Source organism: Paralichthys olivaceus, chromosome 15 (assembly GCF_024713975.1).
Source record: "Paralichthys olivaceus isolate ysfri-2021 chromosome 15, ASM2471397v2, whole genome shotgun sequence".
NCBI lineage: Eukaryota > Metazoa > Chordata > Actinopteri > Pleuronectiformes > Paralichthyidae > Paralichthys > Paralichthys olivaceus.
In genome coordinates, this window is record NC_091107.1 from 8,953,775 (window position 1) to 8,970,620 (window position 16,846).

Here is a 16,846-nt window from a genome sequence, read left to right on the forward strand (position 1 = left end):
CAGGCACATTCCCGAAGTTACGGCAGGGTCACACTTATTTTGACGTAAAACGGTTGCAGTCAGACAATGCCACAAAACAAATATTTTTTGATTTTACATACTAATTGATTTGATATTGAAAACAACACATATATGTAGCAGGTAGCTTGAGAAAAACTGAAATTAAAACACTGCCAATTTTAATTTTAAAACATATGTTACTAGGGGTCGCTCATGGACCACCACTGGTCCGCGGACCACACTTTGAGAAAGGCTGCTCTATACCCATGGAGGGTTGGGTGATGTGTTTTCATCCACAAAACACTTCTGAGTTTCAGGGGTAAACAGCATTACAACCAAATCCAATATAATTGAAGTAAATGTTGACCAATTCTTAAAATGTTAAAAAACATTTACACCAAGTTTTGAGCCTAAATGTCCTCTGTTATCCTGAGAACTGTGAGTATCGCTAGTTTATGTTTTTTTACGTTTGAATAAGTGGTCGCCATTTACTTCAACTGTATTCACGTTTGTTCGATTTCATTCCTCTGTCGCATATTCAAAGGTGTCCGCTCTGTTCCACAACTTCTTCTCTGTAAGCCAACCTATAGTCCTTTAATTTCCTCCATCATTTTCTGTCACTCCAATTCCTGCCACTAACAAGAACAAACAGGGTTAGCCTATCCCTAGGGTTCAGTGCCTTTTTTATTTCTCATGAATTAATTTATTATTTTAAACTGTCAGTTCTTGCAATTACCGGATACACCTGACAGAGGACAAGAGGAAATGGAATCACCACAACCTGGAACATCTGCCACCAAAAAGGCGAATATTCACAATGAAGGAAACTAAAGTGCATTTGTTCCCTTTCCTCCATTTTTTGTTCCTTCTTTAAGAGAAAATTTGGAAAATTCTTCTTTTTTTTACTCACACGGAGCCATAAAGCCATAACCACACATTCTTTCCACACACTTTCCCTTGATTCCGTAAGTGTTTTCTTTCATAAGTTAGATAGGCTTACAAACCACACAGTGTTTCGCCAGTTTCATGGTTTTATTGAATTTTAAGAACATGATGAAAGAGTGAATTATTTACAAAGTGTGTGCAGCAGAAAGTATAAAGTTTTCCTTGATGAGGGGGAAGCCGGTCAGCTGTACTATGTCCGAATGGTAGCTTTGATGACCAGTCCTGTACCATAAGAGAAATGTAAACAGACATCTGGGCATTCAGCACATCTGTGTGTGTGTGTATGTGCTTCTTCATTTGTTTATTTTAGGGTTCATGCTTGGGTTTTGCCGTTCCTCCTGTCAGGAGGCGGAGTAGGGAGTACCCAGCGATAGCAGTTTGAGAAGCTCAGACTCTTGTCCACTGCACAGCTGGTGCAGTAGACAATCCCCAAAGCCAGCATCACTACAAGGAACACACACAGAGGCACCAGCAGGGCAACCAGCAGCCAGCTCTTGTCATGTTTCTGTTTACCTGCAGCAGATTCATCTCCCACCTCTGCCGTGCCGCCGACATCCTCTGTACTGTCCATCTTAGATTTGTCCCCATTCCCAGTGGCTGACCCATTTTCAGTCTCACTTCCCACCCCGCCATCAGCCCCTCTACCTCCTGTCTTAGCCTCATTATCAATTTCATTGCCCGTGTTGTATTTTTGTGTGGGGGATGGGGCCGTCTGATATTGCTTTGGTGACAGGGCATCCCATTGGTTCAAGTGATTGTCTCCCCCATGAGCCAGGTCAGGAGAGAGTTCTTCAGGGGCTTCCGTAAGCCACGAAACGTCAAAGTTAGTGTCAGCTTCAAAGTTTGGGTCCGGGGTGAACGAGGTGGACCATGGAATATCACGGTCAGGGTCCACATCTGGCATGTGAGCCGAGTCGCTTGGGTCAGGGGTCAGAGTGGAATATTCTTCATCATCTGGTGAAGGCAGGCAAGTAAGTCCATCTGACTGCAGGTCATAGCCATTATCACAGTAACACTGGTACCCTCCCATATAATTCAGACACTGTTGCTGGCAGGGCGACTCCCCCACACACTCGTCTACATCTACACACTCTCCTCCACTGCCCATTTCATACCCAGGGTTACACAGGCATGTGAAGGAACCCACAGTGTTTTCACAATTGCCCTCACAGCTGCCCTCATCGAGGCACTCATCGATGTCCACGCACTCACCCTCATCGTCTGGCTGGTAGCCAGAGTGGCAGGTGCAGTGGAAGGTGCCTGGGATGTTGACACAGAGTTGCGGGCATGGCTGCTGCCGACATTCGTCAACATCAGAACATTTGCGGCCATCTGGGCCCATTTGGTAACCGGGGGGGCACGTGCAGCGGATGCCCCGCTGTGTCTCCACACAGTTGTATTCGCACCCCATCTCCAAGCAGGCCTTACTCATGTGGGTTTGGTCAGTGGGACCGGCAGAGTCAGAGGACAACTCAGGGGGGTCAGTTGGGCCAAGAGGGTCGGGCATGCAGCTGTACCCATCTTCATCTATTGTAAAGCCCTCAGAGCAGTAGCAGTAGTAGTCTATATCTGTGTTTTGGCAGAAATGCTCACATCCATGATCCCCGCTACACCAGTCCTGGTTCTTTGGAGCTGCACTGGAAGAGCAGAGTGGGGCATCCCTGGACCAGCCCACTGTCTTGTCATCTCTCTCCATGCACAGTATGGTCTGCTCAGTAGGAGCATCCGGGTCCGAACTGTCTGCAGGACATGGCAGAGCAGCTACAGACCCATAGGGCACATGAGTCAGCAGGCTGCTGACAAGGTGAAATGGGGTGGTGTAAACAGCTGGACCTCTACCCTCGTCTTCTAGTGGTGGACACATTCCTCTATAGTTGTACTGGCAAACGTATCCATCCAGAGGCAGCGCACAGGAGCCATCGACCCACCGGAAGTTGTCGCTGCTGTCACGTCCACTCTCTGAAGTGTGGACAGTCATGGCCACACAGCGAGGGGCAGCACAAGTCCCAGGGGTGTCTTCACGGAGCCAGTTGGTGAACTGTCCATCCTGGTCTCCTATTGGAAAATGAAGACAAAGACCAGGTAAGTAAAAGTTTTATGTTATGTAATGTTATCTGTATGACACATTTAAAGTGTTAATTCTCAGGATTATCACAATTGAAGTTTCCATGTCTAGAATTGAGCATTTGTAGGTCATTGCAGTTCCTGCATAAAAAGACTTTAAAGTAAAATAATTTTTACAACAATATTATTATTCTGTCATTGGTGAATATAGGGTAATGTCGCAAAAATGAATATGTATAAGCAGGCAGTAATATATATTAGAGAAACGTGTTTATTTCCACATAAATATGCTAAAGAGTGCTAGCATCTATATAAAGCACTGAAGTGTCATAATGCATTGTGGATTTTATCATTTTGCAATATTTGTGTTTGGCATGCTGCCCCACAAATACTTTACCTTTGCCAAATTGAATTTATCTCATTATTCTCTATTCTCAGAGGTAAAAAGAAAATAAATTAAATAAAATAAAAAAGAAACAAAATCTGTGACTATGGCTAGTTGCTGTAAGGGTGTAAGGGAGTGTGCAACCTTTTTATTTTTTATAATTTGGGTAAACCAATCCAGCCACATACCTTTTTAAAATTTAGTGTCTGAAGACACATTAAGTGATAAAAAATCCATCTGGTTTTTAGTGGGAGAGGTTTCTGTGATGACTAAATCAGGTTGAGAGGTAATAGTGAGGTCAAGGGGGGGTAAGCACTTCCCCTGTCGCGCCAGCTCTGTCTCGGTGAAACAAAAGTAGTTAATGTCATAACCATCCAGTATGGAGCTCTGGAGGCCGGCCCCTCTACCAAAGTCTGACAAAGAGGTCAGAGAGGTGACATTTTGACTGGAAACACTGTCAGAAACTGTTTTGTCAAGAGGGTAATTAACTAAGTGGTGAGTTTCTGACCAGATACAGCCTCACTTGCATTCAGATTTCCCATAAGATCATTGTCAGAAACTGAAATGGTTGATTATTTATCTCTATCTGAATTCACTTTTAAAAATCCCAATTAGATGTCAGATATATTGTGATGAGGGTCAATTTCACAGTGAGGGGTCAAATGTCAAAAAAGTGAGACTTTGCCTGTGACCCAGACGAATCCTCTGAGTGGTCGGGTGGATGAACACTGGCGTGGAGGTCTGTGCAGCCCGATCCAGAGACGAAGCCTTAACCTGGTCCCCTGTGACTCCATAGCCGACAGCAGCTCATGGACCACACCCGCTGCCTCGTGGGTATGCATGGTTGCCAGGGTCCCACCTCGCTCCCGGCAGCTCCGCCCAGCCTCCCTGAAGGCCCTCTTCTGGAGGAAGACAGCGTAGCATCCCTCCTGGTGGCAGACTGCATCTTCCTCTGCCAGCTGAGCCCTGGCTGCTGCCTGATCCCCCTCCGTCAGCCTCTGGCCTTGGCTTCCAGGAGCCAGATAGATGGTCAGCAGCCACAGGACACACAGGAGACTCATGCTGCTGCAGCTGCTACTGCTCCCGGTCTTTTGCATCCTCCACCGAGACAAGAGATTTTAACTAGACCAACATTCAAATGAGTACCGCAGCCTTACTGTCAAAATAAATAACCTAATAAAGGAAGGTGACTAACTTTTCTGGCCTCTTTTCCAAACAAATCTGACCAAAATTCTACCGCTTCACTTAAATTAACTGCAGCTTGCCAATGTTTTTCTTTGTGTGTTTAAATAAATAATCTGGTCTAATAGTAATCTGAGACAGATTAGTCCAAAAAAAATGATGCCTGACACTCGAACCTCTAGGCAAACAGTCATACAGTGTAGAATCAGTCAAACGCCATTCATCAGTACTGCAGCCACAGTGAGACTGTATATAATAATGATATAAACCAATACGGTGGCACAGCCTTGAAGGTCCAATACAGCCCAATATGGTCAAAAATAAAGTCCAGTGAAGTATCGGTAGAGACCAGAGTTCAAAATTGTTGAATGGACAAATCTCTTCAGTTGCGTCCAAAAGGGTCTAATTAGAGTCCTCAATGAAACTGATGAGTTTCAATGACAATTCCTCTCCTGTGTCTGATCCTGCCGGGGCTTCTCTTGCCTCTGCGAAGTTGGTTTTCTGACTGAACCTCAGAAAGAGAGAAAGATGGGGGAGGGTGGAAGGGAGGGGAGGGGGGGCTACGTAGAGGAAAAAGAATTGTGTGTTTTTGGAAGAGGGGGCTGGTAAAGTGTGTGTGAGTGTATTAGAGAGGGCTGGAGGGGTTGACGGGTGGGAGGAGGGGGGGGGGGGGGGGGGGGGTGCGGTGTGGTGTGTGTGTGTGTGTCTGAATTGAACACCCTCAGAGAGTTATGAAAACCATACGGCACCATTCTGTCCCCCCATCTTGCCTATGGCTTCAGACACACACACACACACACACACACACACACACACTCACCAAACACACACGCGTATTAGTGCACACTGCACAGCATCCACGGGAGTGGAAAGAGTTTGTCAGCTCTGAGATGCAAAGATTGTCTCCCCCTCCTTCTTCTCCCGTCTTCTTTTTTCTCCTTCACCTTCTGCCTCTCCGTCTGTCTCTCTTGTTCTCAGTCAGCCTCTCTATTTTTGTCTCATTCTTTCTCCATTTCTTTCTTTACATAATTTTTCATTTGGTTTTCTCATCTTCTGCTGCCACCACTCCACTTCATCTGTCTTTTTCTGTCTGATGAGTTGATGGCAGCTGGAGGTTTTTACAGGCCAATGGAAACATTAGGAGCAGGAATACCTGTTGAACCATGCATGCATGCGTGCGTGCATGTGCGCTAGTTAATTCTGATGCTGTTTACAATAACCCTGTATGGGCCCAGATGTCTAAGTGTATGTGTAATTGTGGCTATCACTCAGGGGCATGAGGAGAAGAGGAAACAGGAAATGCCAGATGTGCATCAACCTGACCTCTCAGAAGCTGGGGCAGGGGAGTAGACCAGGGGTACCTCCACTGCCGTCACATGATCCGTCCACCATGAATGGCACGTCTGGTACAAAATCAAAGAGTGAGTTTGTATTTTCCAAAGAAAAATATGATCTGTTTTTTTTTCTTGTAACTCTGCAGCGGGTGAAGCCAATTACTCTGATTTGAGGGATCAGGGAATGTTACAAACAACAACCGGGGTGAGAGGCTGCAAAATAAGGTCCACCGCACAAACAAACAACAAATTGAAAACTTCACGATAATGCACATCACATTTTGTCTTGTGTGTGTGTGACCTGCCACACACAGCAAAACTGAAGCAGCTTGATATCATTATTACATCTGGCAGCATTCCTCTATAGTCCTGGTGTGAAATGGCTCTTTAATGCAACATAAAAATGACAGTTAAGTTTTAACCTCTAAACGCAGGATCATGGGATGGAAAAGTCATTGTCTACGTATGTGTGTGAATCAGTTATCAGCCACAGTCAGTGTGTGTGTTTGTGTGTGTGTGTGTGTGTTAAAGCCTGTGTTCTCTCTGTGTACAGCAGATGAGTCGGCTGGCTGTGGCATGTTGGTTTTGGCATACACAGTATATACAGCCTAACGATTCAGCAGTCTTTTCCAGTTATGTAACTAGTATCGGAACCATGAGGGAGAACGAACATAAAACCTCAGGATCCCGGAGAACCCGAAGAGCCTTTAGGTCTTGTTCCCCACTGCCTCCTCCTCCTTCTCCTCCTCCTCATCCCTCATCCTCCTCCTGTCTTACTTTGCTTTTCTTTTCCTTGTACTACCCCCATCCTCCTCTCCTCTCTCCCTTTCCTTGTTATTCCTTCACCCCCCCCTTGTCCCTCCTGTCGTTTCTTGCATCCTCTTGCTCTCCTACCCTCTCTTATCTTCGTGTTACTCCTCTCCCCCTCTCCTCTTTTAGGTCTCATTACTTGGGCTCCAAGTCAACAATCTTTCCCCCAAAGTCCCTGCATTTATCCCAAACCTCCCACTCTTGGTCTGTTTATTCTATCATTGAGCCTGGTTAACCCCTCCTCCGGTTCAGACGGCCACGCCTCCACAGGCGCATTCCAGAAATGTAATTGATGGAACAGACAAAACTTCTCCTTTCCGTAACCCTGCGCTCCCAATTCCCTGCTTCCACGTTAATCAACTTACTGTACCTCCAAGATGCTCTATCTCCCAAGCCATTGACCTCTAATGGAACCTACAGATTTCATTATTTTGTATTCCCGCACCTCCTCGGTCGCACACTTCTGTCTACCTCCTTGACTCCTAGCCACTAGCCACATATCTTCACTGGCTCTGATACATAGTCAACCTCCAGCTTCCAAGCAGTGGAACTGTACCTTCCAGCTCCAAAGTCTCCCCATTTCACTTCAACCCACTAATTCTATTTTCTTTAGCAGCCCAATAGCTGTTCTTGATTTGATGTTCTTTGGCAGCTAGACCTCTGGTATCTGGATTTTAGTCACTTTTCCTTCGCTTAAAGAAAATGTGACATGTATTTAACACTGTAAAGGCTGGGTGGAGCTGAACAAAGCCAGTTTGTACAACATGTTGTTCGGCCATGTTTGAAACCAAGTGTTTACGCGTTTTACAAATGGCCACATTTGAAGGCATCGTAAAATACCAGCCATCATAGGGTGGAGACGCCATAATCATTTAAATATGGGGATAACATATAACAGTAAACATTCAGACAGTTTTTCCTGCAAATGATTCAGTGTTGCCTTCATTTGTACCTTTATATACAGTCTATGATTTGTACACACAATAGTGGCAGAAATAATAATAAGAAGCAATTTGTAGAAATCTAGACAATGTTTGCCTGATGTTGATATGATGTTGGATTGTGGCTCAGGGAGGTTGGACACAGCAACAATGTGGAGAGTCTGCAGCCAACTTCCAGGTGTGAGTTTGGGGATCCTGTAATTATTGGATGTATTTTTGCAACTATAGCATTCACTGTCTTTATTCATTGTTAGATAGGGTGTTGGCGCTCTCTGAGATTTCCCAGGGATTCATTCATTCATCTTGATGACATTTAGCCGACTCATATCTAAGAGTGTGAAATTTGGTGCAGATCAAAATAAATATCTGGATCTAGTGAATTTAAATGGGGTTTGATAAGAGGACTGTTGATGTGCTATTCCAGTTCTAAGTATGTGATTTTCTAAAATGTTGTTTGACATCACTTCTTTTTTTCCCTCGTGTAATACCAGAATAAGATATATTGAATTAAGTGTGTCTTGTAATCCCAAGAAGAGCAAGGAACAATGAATTGTTTGAAAGACGAGTCATCTCAATTGGATGTATAGAGAATAAACTTTTGCTTTTAATTCTATTCTCAGTGGATGTAAATAGACTAACTCAATAAAGATAGTTCAAGGAGTCCATAAAGTAATTAATTTTAGCGTCCTCCCTTTCCTTGTTTTTGCTTTAATAATTAAAAGAAAACTTAATGTCTTTATTGCTGGTCCAGGTCACCAAAAGTCCACACTGATGTCAAGGGAGCGTTATTATTTTCTTGTTGTCTCAGGTCAGTGGGGTATAAACTCGCACTGCTCGGGTCGACTGAAGCATTTGCGCCATATGAAATTCAGCAGGACACGTCGATTGTTCATTTTTCCCAACCGCCGGTTTCTTATGTCACTCACACACACACACACACACACACACACACACACACACACACAAGCACACACACTGAAGCAATTAGCTGCGGCCTTGTGGTTAAATAATGGAGTGTAGGCATTCCTGCTGATTTCTGTGGAGTGCAGGAAAAAGACGATACTTTTATCCACGTCCTCGACAAGGTCCACATGTTTCATCTTTCACAGCCTACACGAATGCCCTCCATCCACACCCAGGCAGTAAACAAATCTGTAACCTCTGATCGTTCATCCAGGGAGAACAAACCCCTGCCATTTAAATTCTATAGTTACTGAAGCAATCAACGAAAAATATTTTAGACACTTTTAGGGGCATATATAAGCATTGTGGTATCTCTCCATTGTAGCTATGTCTACTTCTTGGCTTTAATCTGACCAAGTAATATGCTCATTCCTCTCTCATGCTCAGACTTGGGATCTGCCCAGTGCAAACACAGCCTCCTACCACTGTCTACTGACCAGCTCCATTGGAAGAACTCGTGATCTTCAGCTTGTGGAATGGGAGCCTTTGGTGCATAGAATTTGGAAAATGTGATTAGTTTTGCATCCATGTACTTATAAAACAAGATGTATGAGATTTTAATTTTCAAGAATACTTGCTTTGCATTCTTTAATCTGTTAAGAATGGAACAGCGAAGAAAAAAACCCACCACTGTGTGAACAGCTGCTACTGAATTTCCAGTAAGGAGTCAAATGACAAGTTTAAAACAAACATGGCTGCAGATGGAAACTGCAAATGACGGAGGTCTGTAGCTGCCCGAAACACTGGAGAGAAAATAAAAAGCAGCATGACTGAGGCTCCAGTGACAATAATAGATGATGAGCTGGATCGACTCAAAGAATCAGAATCTCTGATAGTTAAGGGTTTTAATAAAGTGCTGAGAGGCAGAAAGAGAGAGAGAGAGAGAGAGAGCACTGGGAGAGGAGAGGACAAGTCCTCACATATTATTCATTTACCAGATGATAGGCTCAGCTTTTCCATAGACACAGCCATGCAAATACACACGGAGACGCACAGAGAAACCTTACACTGCTTTGTAATGTCTTTCATGATACACTTTTCTGAAGAGGGGGAAGGAGTGTGTTTGTGTGTGTGTGTGTGTACTGTTAAATGCATTAACAGTGAGAAGAAAGGACGACGACTTCCCAGCAGAGGGACGGGACATAATTAAAGCCTCGACAGAGACAGACAGGCGTCTCACATGTCGGATGTTTGAGATAACCCACCACACGCCTGGCTTCTCTCTGCATCGTTTCCTGCTTTTCTATCTGGTCCTTTTCTATATAAACCTCACAATTTGTGACCACGGTCTTAATAGCTGCTCAAAATACAGTTCTAGGAAAAATAAGTAGAGAAACTGTGAAGTGTTCGACTCAACACAAGCAGAAGAAGGTAAATTAATAATATGCAGAGAAGTCAATTAAAAACGTTTCTTTCCTTTCGCTCCGTTGTTTTACTGTCCTCATCCAAATCGGAGGTTATTGGATTATATCTCAGAGAAAACACTAGGGAGGTAAAAAGGTGAGACTTCTTGCAAAACTGCAACGTCTCCAAAATCTGATCCTTTGTTGTATTGGAAAGAACCCAAGTAAGACTTGTTGAGTTGAAATATATGACAGCAGGGCAGAGAGTGAGCATGATGAGTCCATATTCCTGATAAATAAGGATTTGGGGAAAAAAAACAATCCTACATAATCCCCTTAAACCGAACCTTCTCCCAGCAGTGGACAGATCATAAATCCAAGATTGTCACCAGTTGTTAGTATTAAGACTAATGTGGGGTTATGTTACACTCACTGCACAGATACACACGAAAGTGTTCATTCACTGTGAAACTGAAGACTTCAAATTGAATTAACTGATCAGAAAACATTGAATGGCATTATAAACATATCAGATTATTTGCTTCAACTAACCTCTGTCAAGGTTCTTTTGTAAAGTTGGCCTCAGCACACAACCAAAAAGTCTAGACAAGTTAAGGCCAGGCCCAGTTTAAAGAGACAATTCTGCCATCAAGCCATCTTATCTGTTCTCGTCACGTGAAATAAGATGTCCGAAAGGTGAGTGTTTGGCTTGTTGACCTTATCAGAGCATTTTTATGGGAACAATTTTTTATCCCATCAAATGTTATCAATCATTTTATAATCAATATTTTTCCAGTACAAATACAGGAAGTAGCTGTGTGTCAGGAGGTAAACAGATACTCAACAACAGTTTAACATTTTGAAAAATATGCTCTATGGATTTCTTGTCATAAAGAATTTACTGGAAAACCTCTAATGAATATGTTAAATTACAACATATTTCATAACACAGTAGAAGCTTCTCTGAGTCTCTGCTGTTATGACCAAGTCCCCCAAAATTTATGAAATAAGTATAAATATAATGTTTAGAGATATTTTGTTATATTTGAACAGTCAGGCTGTTTCCCCTGTTTGTTTCCTTGTCTTTATGCTAAGCTAAGCTACGTATTTCACAGTCATGAGAGTGCCGTCAATCTTCACGACTCATCTGACTCACAGCAAGAAAACAAACAATTTAAATGTATTTCCCAAATGTTGAACTGAATTGATAGGTCATGCCAGCCATTTAAAGTGAAGATGTATTTTTCTTAGGACAAAAGCCAGGTTTTCAGTATACAAATACAAAAGACCAGACATGAACATATCAAAAGCACTGAAATGAAGTGACAGACATGCTGCAGTCCAGTGATGTGAGCATGTGCAGAAGTTTGTAAGTGAATTAACTTTGTCTTTCAAGTCTTAAGTTGTAAACAAAGTTTTTATAATAGCTTGTCAGTCTGTTCCATAAATCTTAACTGACACAACCTCTCACCCCTCACTCCGAACCCTCGTCATTTCCATTGACCCTGGATGACCTCTCTCCCCTCCACTCCTCTCCTTTCCTCTCCTCTCATTCTGGATTTCTGAGGAGACACGCTCATTTTCCCCCCTTCCTCGCCTGCACTTCTTCTCCTCTCGTATGTTGGCAGCGCTCTTGTAGCCTCTGGCTGTGACCATTTTCTGACTTTCATGGCCTTATTTGTCCTCATAATGGGACTTAACTGGACATTTGCTGTCTCTCTTTCTCTCCTCTTTAGTCTTTGTGATTGTTGGCAACAGTGTCTGTGTTTCTGTCCATCTGTCTCTTTCTCTCTCTCTCTTTTTCTCTGTCTGCATATGTGTCTTTGTCTGCTGTTGCCGTCCATTTTCAATCATTCGCTTTCACAGTTCATCTGTTTTTGTCTCACACACACACACACACACACACACACACACACACACACACACACACACACACACACACACACACACACACACACTTCTTTCTTTCTCTCAGCCAGGCAAAGTTGTTCTGGTGTTTAGTTTCAATACAGTAGGATATATTTTCGACTATGCAGGAAATGTCTGCTGACTGCTAGAATCGTTACACACACACACACACACATCCTAATTCGAAACTCTTTATACAAATATTTCTTTTATTTGAAAATCTTATACAAAATGAAATGCAGGATAAAATAACAAAGTGTATTAAATCTAACACACAGACACAGGGGCAGGAGCCAGGCGGCAGACGGGAATGGTGCCGTAGAAGAAGGGGTCTGTCAGCGGGAAGAGCAGCACCACAAACAGCAGGACTCCCATGAGATAAGAGAAGAGCAGAGCTGAGCGCTGAGGGTGTTGGAGGGCAGAGCTGATGTCAGGCAGGCCCTGACTGTTACAGAAAGAATGGCACACAACTGGGCCCACTACATGACCTGCAGAAAGAGACAGGAGATGAAATGAGGAGTGTTCTCTCTGAGTACTGGTAAATGTGCTGCTCATTACATGTCTCACCAGTTCTCATGAATATAAAGGCAGAGAAGGCACCGAACACAGTGGTGTACAAGAACTGCATTCCTGCAACAGAACAGTTGGACACATTTATGATGTTCAATATGATTGATGCTACTTGTATCTTTAGTGAGTCCATGTTAAAATCTATAGGTTGGATACAGGTTGTGTTACATAAACTGTACATGAACTGTTGCATAATCTAAGTGCTATAAAGATGCCTGTGGTGCATGTGTGACATCAGAGGAGAGAAAGTTGATCCTTGCAGTTGCAAAACCATGGAAATTACATGTTTTCATAAAGTTGCTTGTGTTTGAGCATTCTGAAAAAGTAAATGTGTCATTTTTGACAGTGTGCTTCTGCTTAAGTCAGTGTGTGATATATAGATTTTGTTGGTATCAGAGTTGACTTGAGTGTTTAAGCAATCGAGAAAAACTTAATTTCAGTCTGGTTTACTTGAGGAGAGGGTTGTGAGTCGACTGACCTGCCACCAGGAGGATGACACTCATACTATCTTTGTGGAGGCGCCGTTGCTCTATGATATGGTGGAAATGAGCTAGAATAAGACAAGAAAATAGCTATGATGTTGGATTGTTGGTTAAAGAATCTCATTGTTGCACTCGCTGACAGATCTTAAGATACAACATGAATTAAAAGATTCAGTATAATGTTTTCTTTAAAAGAGTCAAAAATAGTAAGTTTAAGCTCTTTACAGTATGAAATCTTGGTTGCCATACCAACACCGAAGAACAGTGGTGCCATAAAGATGGCCCCAGTGGGTCCTGCGCAGGGCACCAGCATGGGCAACATGGCCCCTCGGAACACCAGCTCCTCCGTCACTGGTGCCACCACCTGGTTCCTGAGCCACACTGCGTCTCCTGCACATGACCTCCATGACTGAACGTCTGGGAAAAATTAAGTCACACATCAAAAACATGCAAGTACACGTGTAAACCCCCAATTCATTATTTAACTCACCCAATGCAGAATGCAGTTCCACAGTGAAACCACCAGGGTTGTCCATCGCAGAATGAACCAATGGGCCAAGATAAAAAACCTAATGTTTGGAATAAAATCCATTGTTAATAACATAAAGAGCGAATATATTTAAAACATCTAAGATTTGGATTTAGAAACAGCAGCGCATTATATGACCTCCACAAAGGAGGTTATGTTTTCACCTCTGTCTGTTTGTTTGTTTACTTATCAGCAGGATTACGCAAAAACTATTGAACTGATTTCAAAAAAACTCTGTGGAGGGATTAGGCCTTGGTCTGCGAAGAGCTCCTCAAATGTTGATGCGGAGGTAGTGTTTTTTTTAGCCACTGCCAAAAAAGCAAGAAAACTGAAACTTCCAATAATACAGCTGAGATTATGTGGATCCAGGAGGTAAAAATGGCTTTGTAAATTCTACTATAAGAACTAGACAATCATGTGTAAGATTGTATGACCTTGGCAGACATATTCACTCATGCACTGCAAAATAAATAAATGTAATGGAAGTTGTAAAACTGTGCTGTAAAGTTGGAAGAAACTGAATCTCTGTTGTGTCAAAACTGCCTTTTACGTTTCATGAATGAAACAGGATCCACAGATGCTCTGCAGTGATGTCATCATTTCTGACCACTTTCATCCAACTTTACCCTGTAGGCTGACAACTTGACCTCCACGTTAGACGTTTAAGAAAAAAAGCAAGTAAACAACAAATTAATGAATATATTAATATTAATATATCAAAAGTTCAGCAGGGACAGAAACATTATCATTTTCCGGAAGGTGGAGACTTACCACAGTTAGTAGCAGTGGCAGTGTGACCGCAGGGATAAAACCCTCCATACGAACTCCCATCAACTCCCACACGGACACGTCGACCTGATGGGGCAGAAGGCAGCTTTAATAACGTAGCTTTCAGCCTTAAGTGATTGTTAAGTTAAGCCGCTGAGCTCTTAACCTCACAGAACTTCTTATGTTTGGCTAACGTGCCCCTGAGAGTGAGGACACAGCTCTTCACCTGGATGTTCTCAGGGTTCAATCCCCTGTGTAAAGTGTCCTTGAGAAGGACACTGAAGCACATGGAGGATGTTACTTGGGATGTAGTTCTTGGTGGGATAACTGTTATTTAGCCTTTTAACGTTTACATAAATGAGGTGGACAAAATAATAGAAACCCCCATCAGTATAATGCAACTGTCCTTTTAGAATACTTTGCCTATGTTATAAATCAAGTCTTTTGAGTCAAGCACCTTTTAATTTCGTTGTAACTTTCAAAGTGACAATGACAATAAAGTCTTATCTTAAATTACATGTGTGGTGTTCCATTTCTGACATGAAAATTCTTTGCGGTTAAAAAGTTCAGTAGAACAAATAGATATATATTTATCGACGGTGTCACAGTTCACATGAGGCCTCGGGATAGAGAAACCAAATGCAGGCATAGATGAGCCAGGTGGAAACAGTATTAGAGGAGATGGTGAAGATAGAAGTTTTCAGGCAGACAGGCCGGCAGAAACACAAACAGGGTTCACGATGGAATGATGAACGACACAGCAGTGTAACAAAGGACTGGGGCAAGATGGCTGGTATTTGTACTGTGAGCTGATAAGGGAATGAGAGACAGGTGAGGTGGGTGTGGGGAGTCTGGGAGGAAAGTCAGAGGACACCTGGTGGGCTGGAGGAGAGCGGCAGCAGATATGGGCCTGCATACTATTAGGGTTTATAAATAAAATCCTGGACTGTTGTCACAGTTTCCAAATCAATTCCAGAAAAGTGTCTTGAACTTTTATTTTAGTGTGTATGGCTCACTGCACAGCTGAGCACCTACATGAGTCAGGGCAGAAGGAATAGTACAGACAAGACTATAAATAATTATTACCCATAATAATTCAAGACTCTATTTGGTTTCAACTATTTTAAAGAATACTGAGAATAGTCTAATATCCCCAGAACAAAAATAGCAAGCTGTCATATTCTATTAGCTCATCATCAAGTGAATTGTAGTGGAGTTGAACTATGAATGGAGAAGTGTCTGTTCTACAGGATTTGAGTAAATATGCTGTTGGGTTCATCCCTGCAGCACAAAACAGCTCAGATCATTATGATTATTATTTAAAGAGGAAGAACTCAGCTCTCTGGGATTTATGGAAGATAATGTTGATCACACTAAATAACAAACAAGTGGAGAATTAGCAAGACATGTGAATTTACATACAGGGTGTACTCACCCTGATCTCAGCCCAGTGTGTCCACGCCTTCACTGCTACAGGTGACAGTGCAGCCACCAGCAGCACACTGGCACAGCGACACTTTATCACAGTGGGATGATCCCTGGACACACACACACAGACACACAGACATAAACACACAAAGCAGTTTCACAGCCCAGTCCAACAGCACTGCCACAGAGCTGCTGGTGTGTAGGTACAGGTTTAGGTTTGTGTACCTGGGTAAGCTGCTTCTCCAGACGTACAAACTGCTGACGTACACACAGGCGAGCAGAAGGCAGCTCAGGACACACACCCAGCACTTGGTGTTGGCGTGCTCCACCTGCCTCACAAGAACATGTTCTGGTTCCAGCATGACAGAAGCGAGGCTTTGAAATCAGGAGGTTCCTCAGGTGAGCAAACAACAGCAGCTCAGGTTCATCATGCTGTGGGCTGACTCAGTCCAGGCTGTCAGTTCAAATTAGAGGGAAGCAGATTAGCTCTAATACTGTCTGCTGGAAGGATGCATGTATGCACACACACACACGCACACACACGCACGCACACACACACACACACACACACACACACACAGGCTGTAATCAGTGTTTTCACTGTGACAGTTGTATGTAAAGATTTAGGGCACCTCAGTTTCCTCTATTAAAACACTTAAAAATGCATTTGTAGAAAATGGCTTTCAATTACAATTACATGTACATTGCTCTATGTATTATGTTTTTGAATACTACAACTACTACTACTATAATTACTTCTACTAATAATGATATATTGTCATTAAGGTTAAAGTTGTACACCATGTGTGATAATGTGGAAGAAACCTTACTGCAACAACCTTAAGTTACTTTTGTCGTTTCTGACAAAGAACATAATTCAGGCTGACATTTAAATGCATCAGTGAGAACAGGCCAATTGTGCAGTAGGGAAAAAACTCTTATTACCTCGAATCGAATCGAACCCGGGCTGAATCCTAACCACTATACCACCAGGGAGCCATGAGTGACGTCAACAGCAAAGTTCACCTAACGTACTAAAAATGGAGACGAAAGGGATGGTTGTGCAGTTCTCTTTTGGCCGCACATCATGTCTCAATAAAAAGAACACAGAGAAAAGGCTTGATACCGTTCCCTAAGATTACATTACCTACATTTTGAAAAAACGTTTTATTTTCTGACTTACAGCTAACCATG

The 16,846-nt window shown here is 42.9% G+C and overlaps 3 protein-coding genes across 5 annotated transcripts in view; 1 reads left to right on the plus strand and 2 right to left on the minus strand.

Moving 5' to 3' along the window:
* snx12 (sorting nexin 12) overlaps window positions 1-14,024 on the plus strand; it is a 108,584-nt gene extending 94,560 nt beyond the window's left edge. Inside the window, exon 5 of the mRNA XM_069539823.1 lies at window positions 14,012-14,024. Within this exon, the coding sequence (XP_069395924.1) occupies window positions 14,012-14,015 (4 nt within the window). The 3' untranslated portion in view covers window positions 14,016-14,024. The remainder of the gene's footprint in view (window positions 1-14,011) is intronic.
* Window positions 1,014-5,091, minus strand: LOC109635731 (endosialin-like). The gene is made up of 2 exons (XM_069539815.1): window positions 4,080-5,091; window positions 1,014-3,000 (listed from the first exon to the last, which is right to left on the minus strand). Exons 1-2 carry the CDS (start codon window positions 4,489-4,491, stop codon window positions 1,259-1,261), a joined length of 2,154 nt encoding a protein of 717 aa, XP_069395916.1. The 5' UTR covers window positions 4,492-5,091; the 3' UTR covers window positions 1,014-1,258.
* On the minus strand, window positions 12,065-16,701 carry LOC109644482 (CAAX prenyl protease 2-like). Of its 3 annotated transcripts, XM_069539821.1 has the most exons (9): window positions 16,598-16,701; window positions 15,878-16,106; window positions 15,660-15,762; window positions 14,228-14,311; window positions 13,418-13,496; window positions 13,177-13,344; window positions 12,924-12,995; window positions 12,443-12,505; window positions 12,065-12,363 (listed from the first exon to the last, which is right to left on the minus strand). In XM_069539821.1, the coding sequence occupies exons 2-9, from the start codon at window positions 16,012-16,014 to the stop codon at window positions 12,143-12,145; spliced, it is 927 nt and encodes a 308-aa protein (XP_069395922.1). In that variant the 5' UTR covers window positions 16,015-16,106; window positions 16,598-16,701; the 3' UTR covers window positions 12,065-12,142. The 3 variants fall into 3 exon arrangements, with proteins under 3 accessions (XP_069395922.1, XP_019965439.2, XP_019965438.2); XM_020109880.2 differs by lacking the exons at window positions 15,660-15,762; window positions 15,878-16,106; window positions 16,598-16,701 and adding exons at window positions 14,451-14,563; window positions 14,682-14,823; XM_020109879.2 differs by lacking the exons at window positions 15,660-15,762; window positions 15,878-16,106; window positions 16,598-16,701 and adding an exon at window positions 14,742-15,306.
* Between the last annotated feature and the right edge of the window lie 145 nt (window positions 16,702-16,846).

Coding starts and splice junctions, on each gene's coding strand:
- LOC109635731 (XM_069539815.1), bottom strand. CDS start 4,491: ATGCAAAAGACCGGGAGCAGTAGCAGCTGCAGCAGCATGAGTCTCCTG. Junction 3,001..4,079: donor AGGATTCGTCTGGGTCACAG/GCAAAGTCTCAC, acceptor ATTTTCCAATAG/GAGACCAGGATGGACAGTTC.
- LOC109644482 (XM_069539821.1), bottom strand. CDS start 16,014: ATGCTGGAACCAGAACATGTTCTTGTGAGGCAGGTGGAGCACGCCAAC. Junction 13,497..14,227: donor TGCCACTGCTACTAACTGTG/GTAAGTCTCCAC, acceptor TCCAAACATTAG/GTTTTTTATCTTGGCCCATT. Junction 12,506..12,923: donor TGTCATCCTCCTGGTGGCAG/GTCAGTCGACTC, acceptor GTTCTGTTGCAG/GAATGCAGTTCTTGTACACC.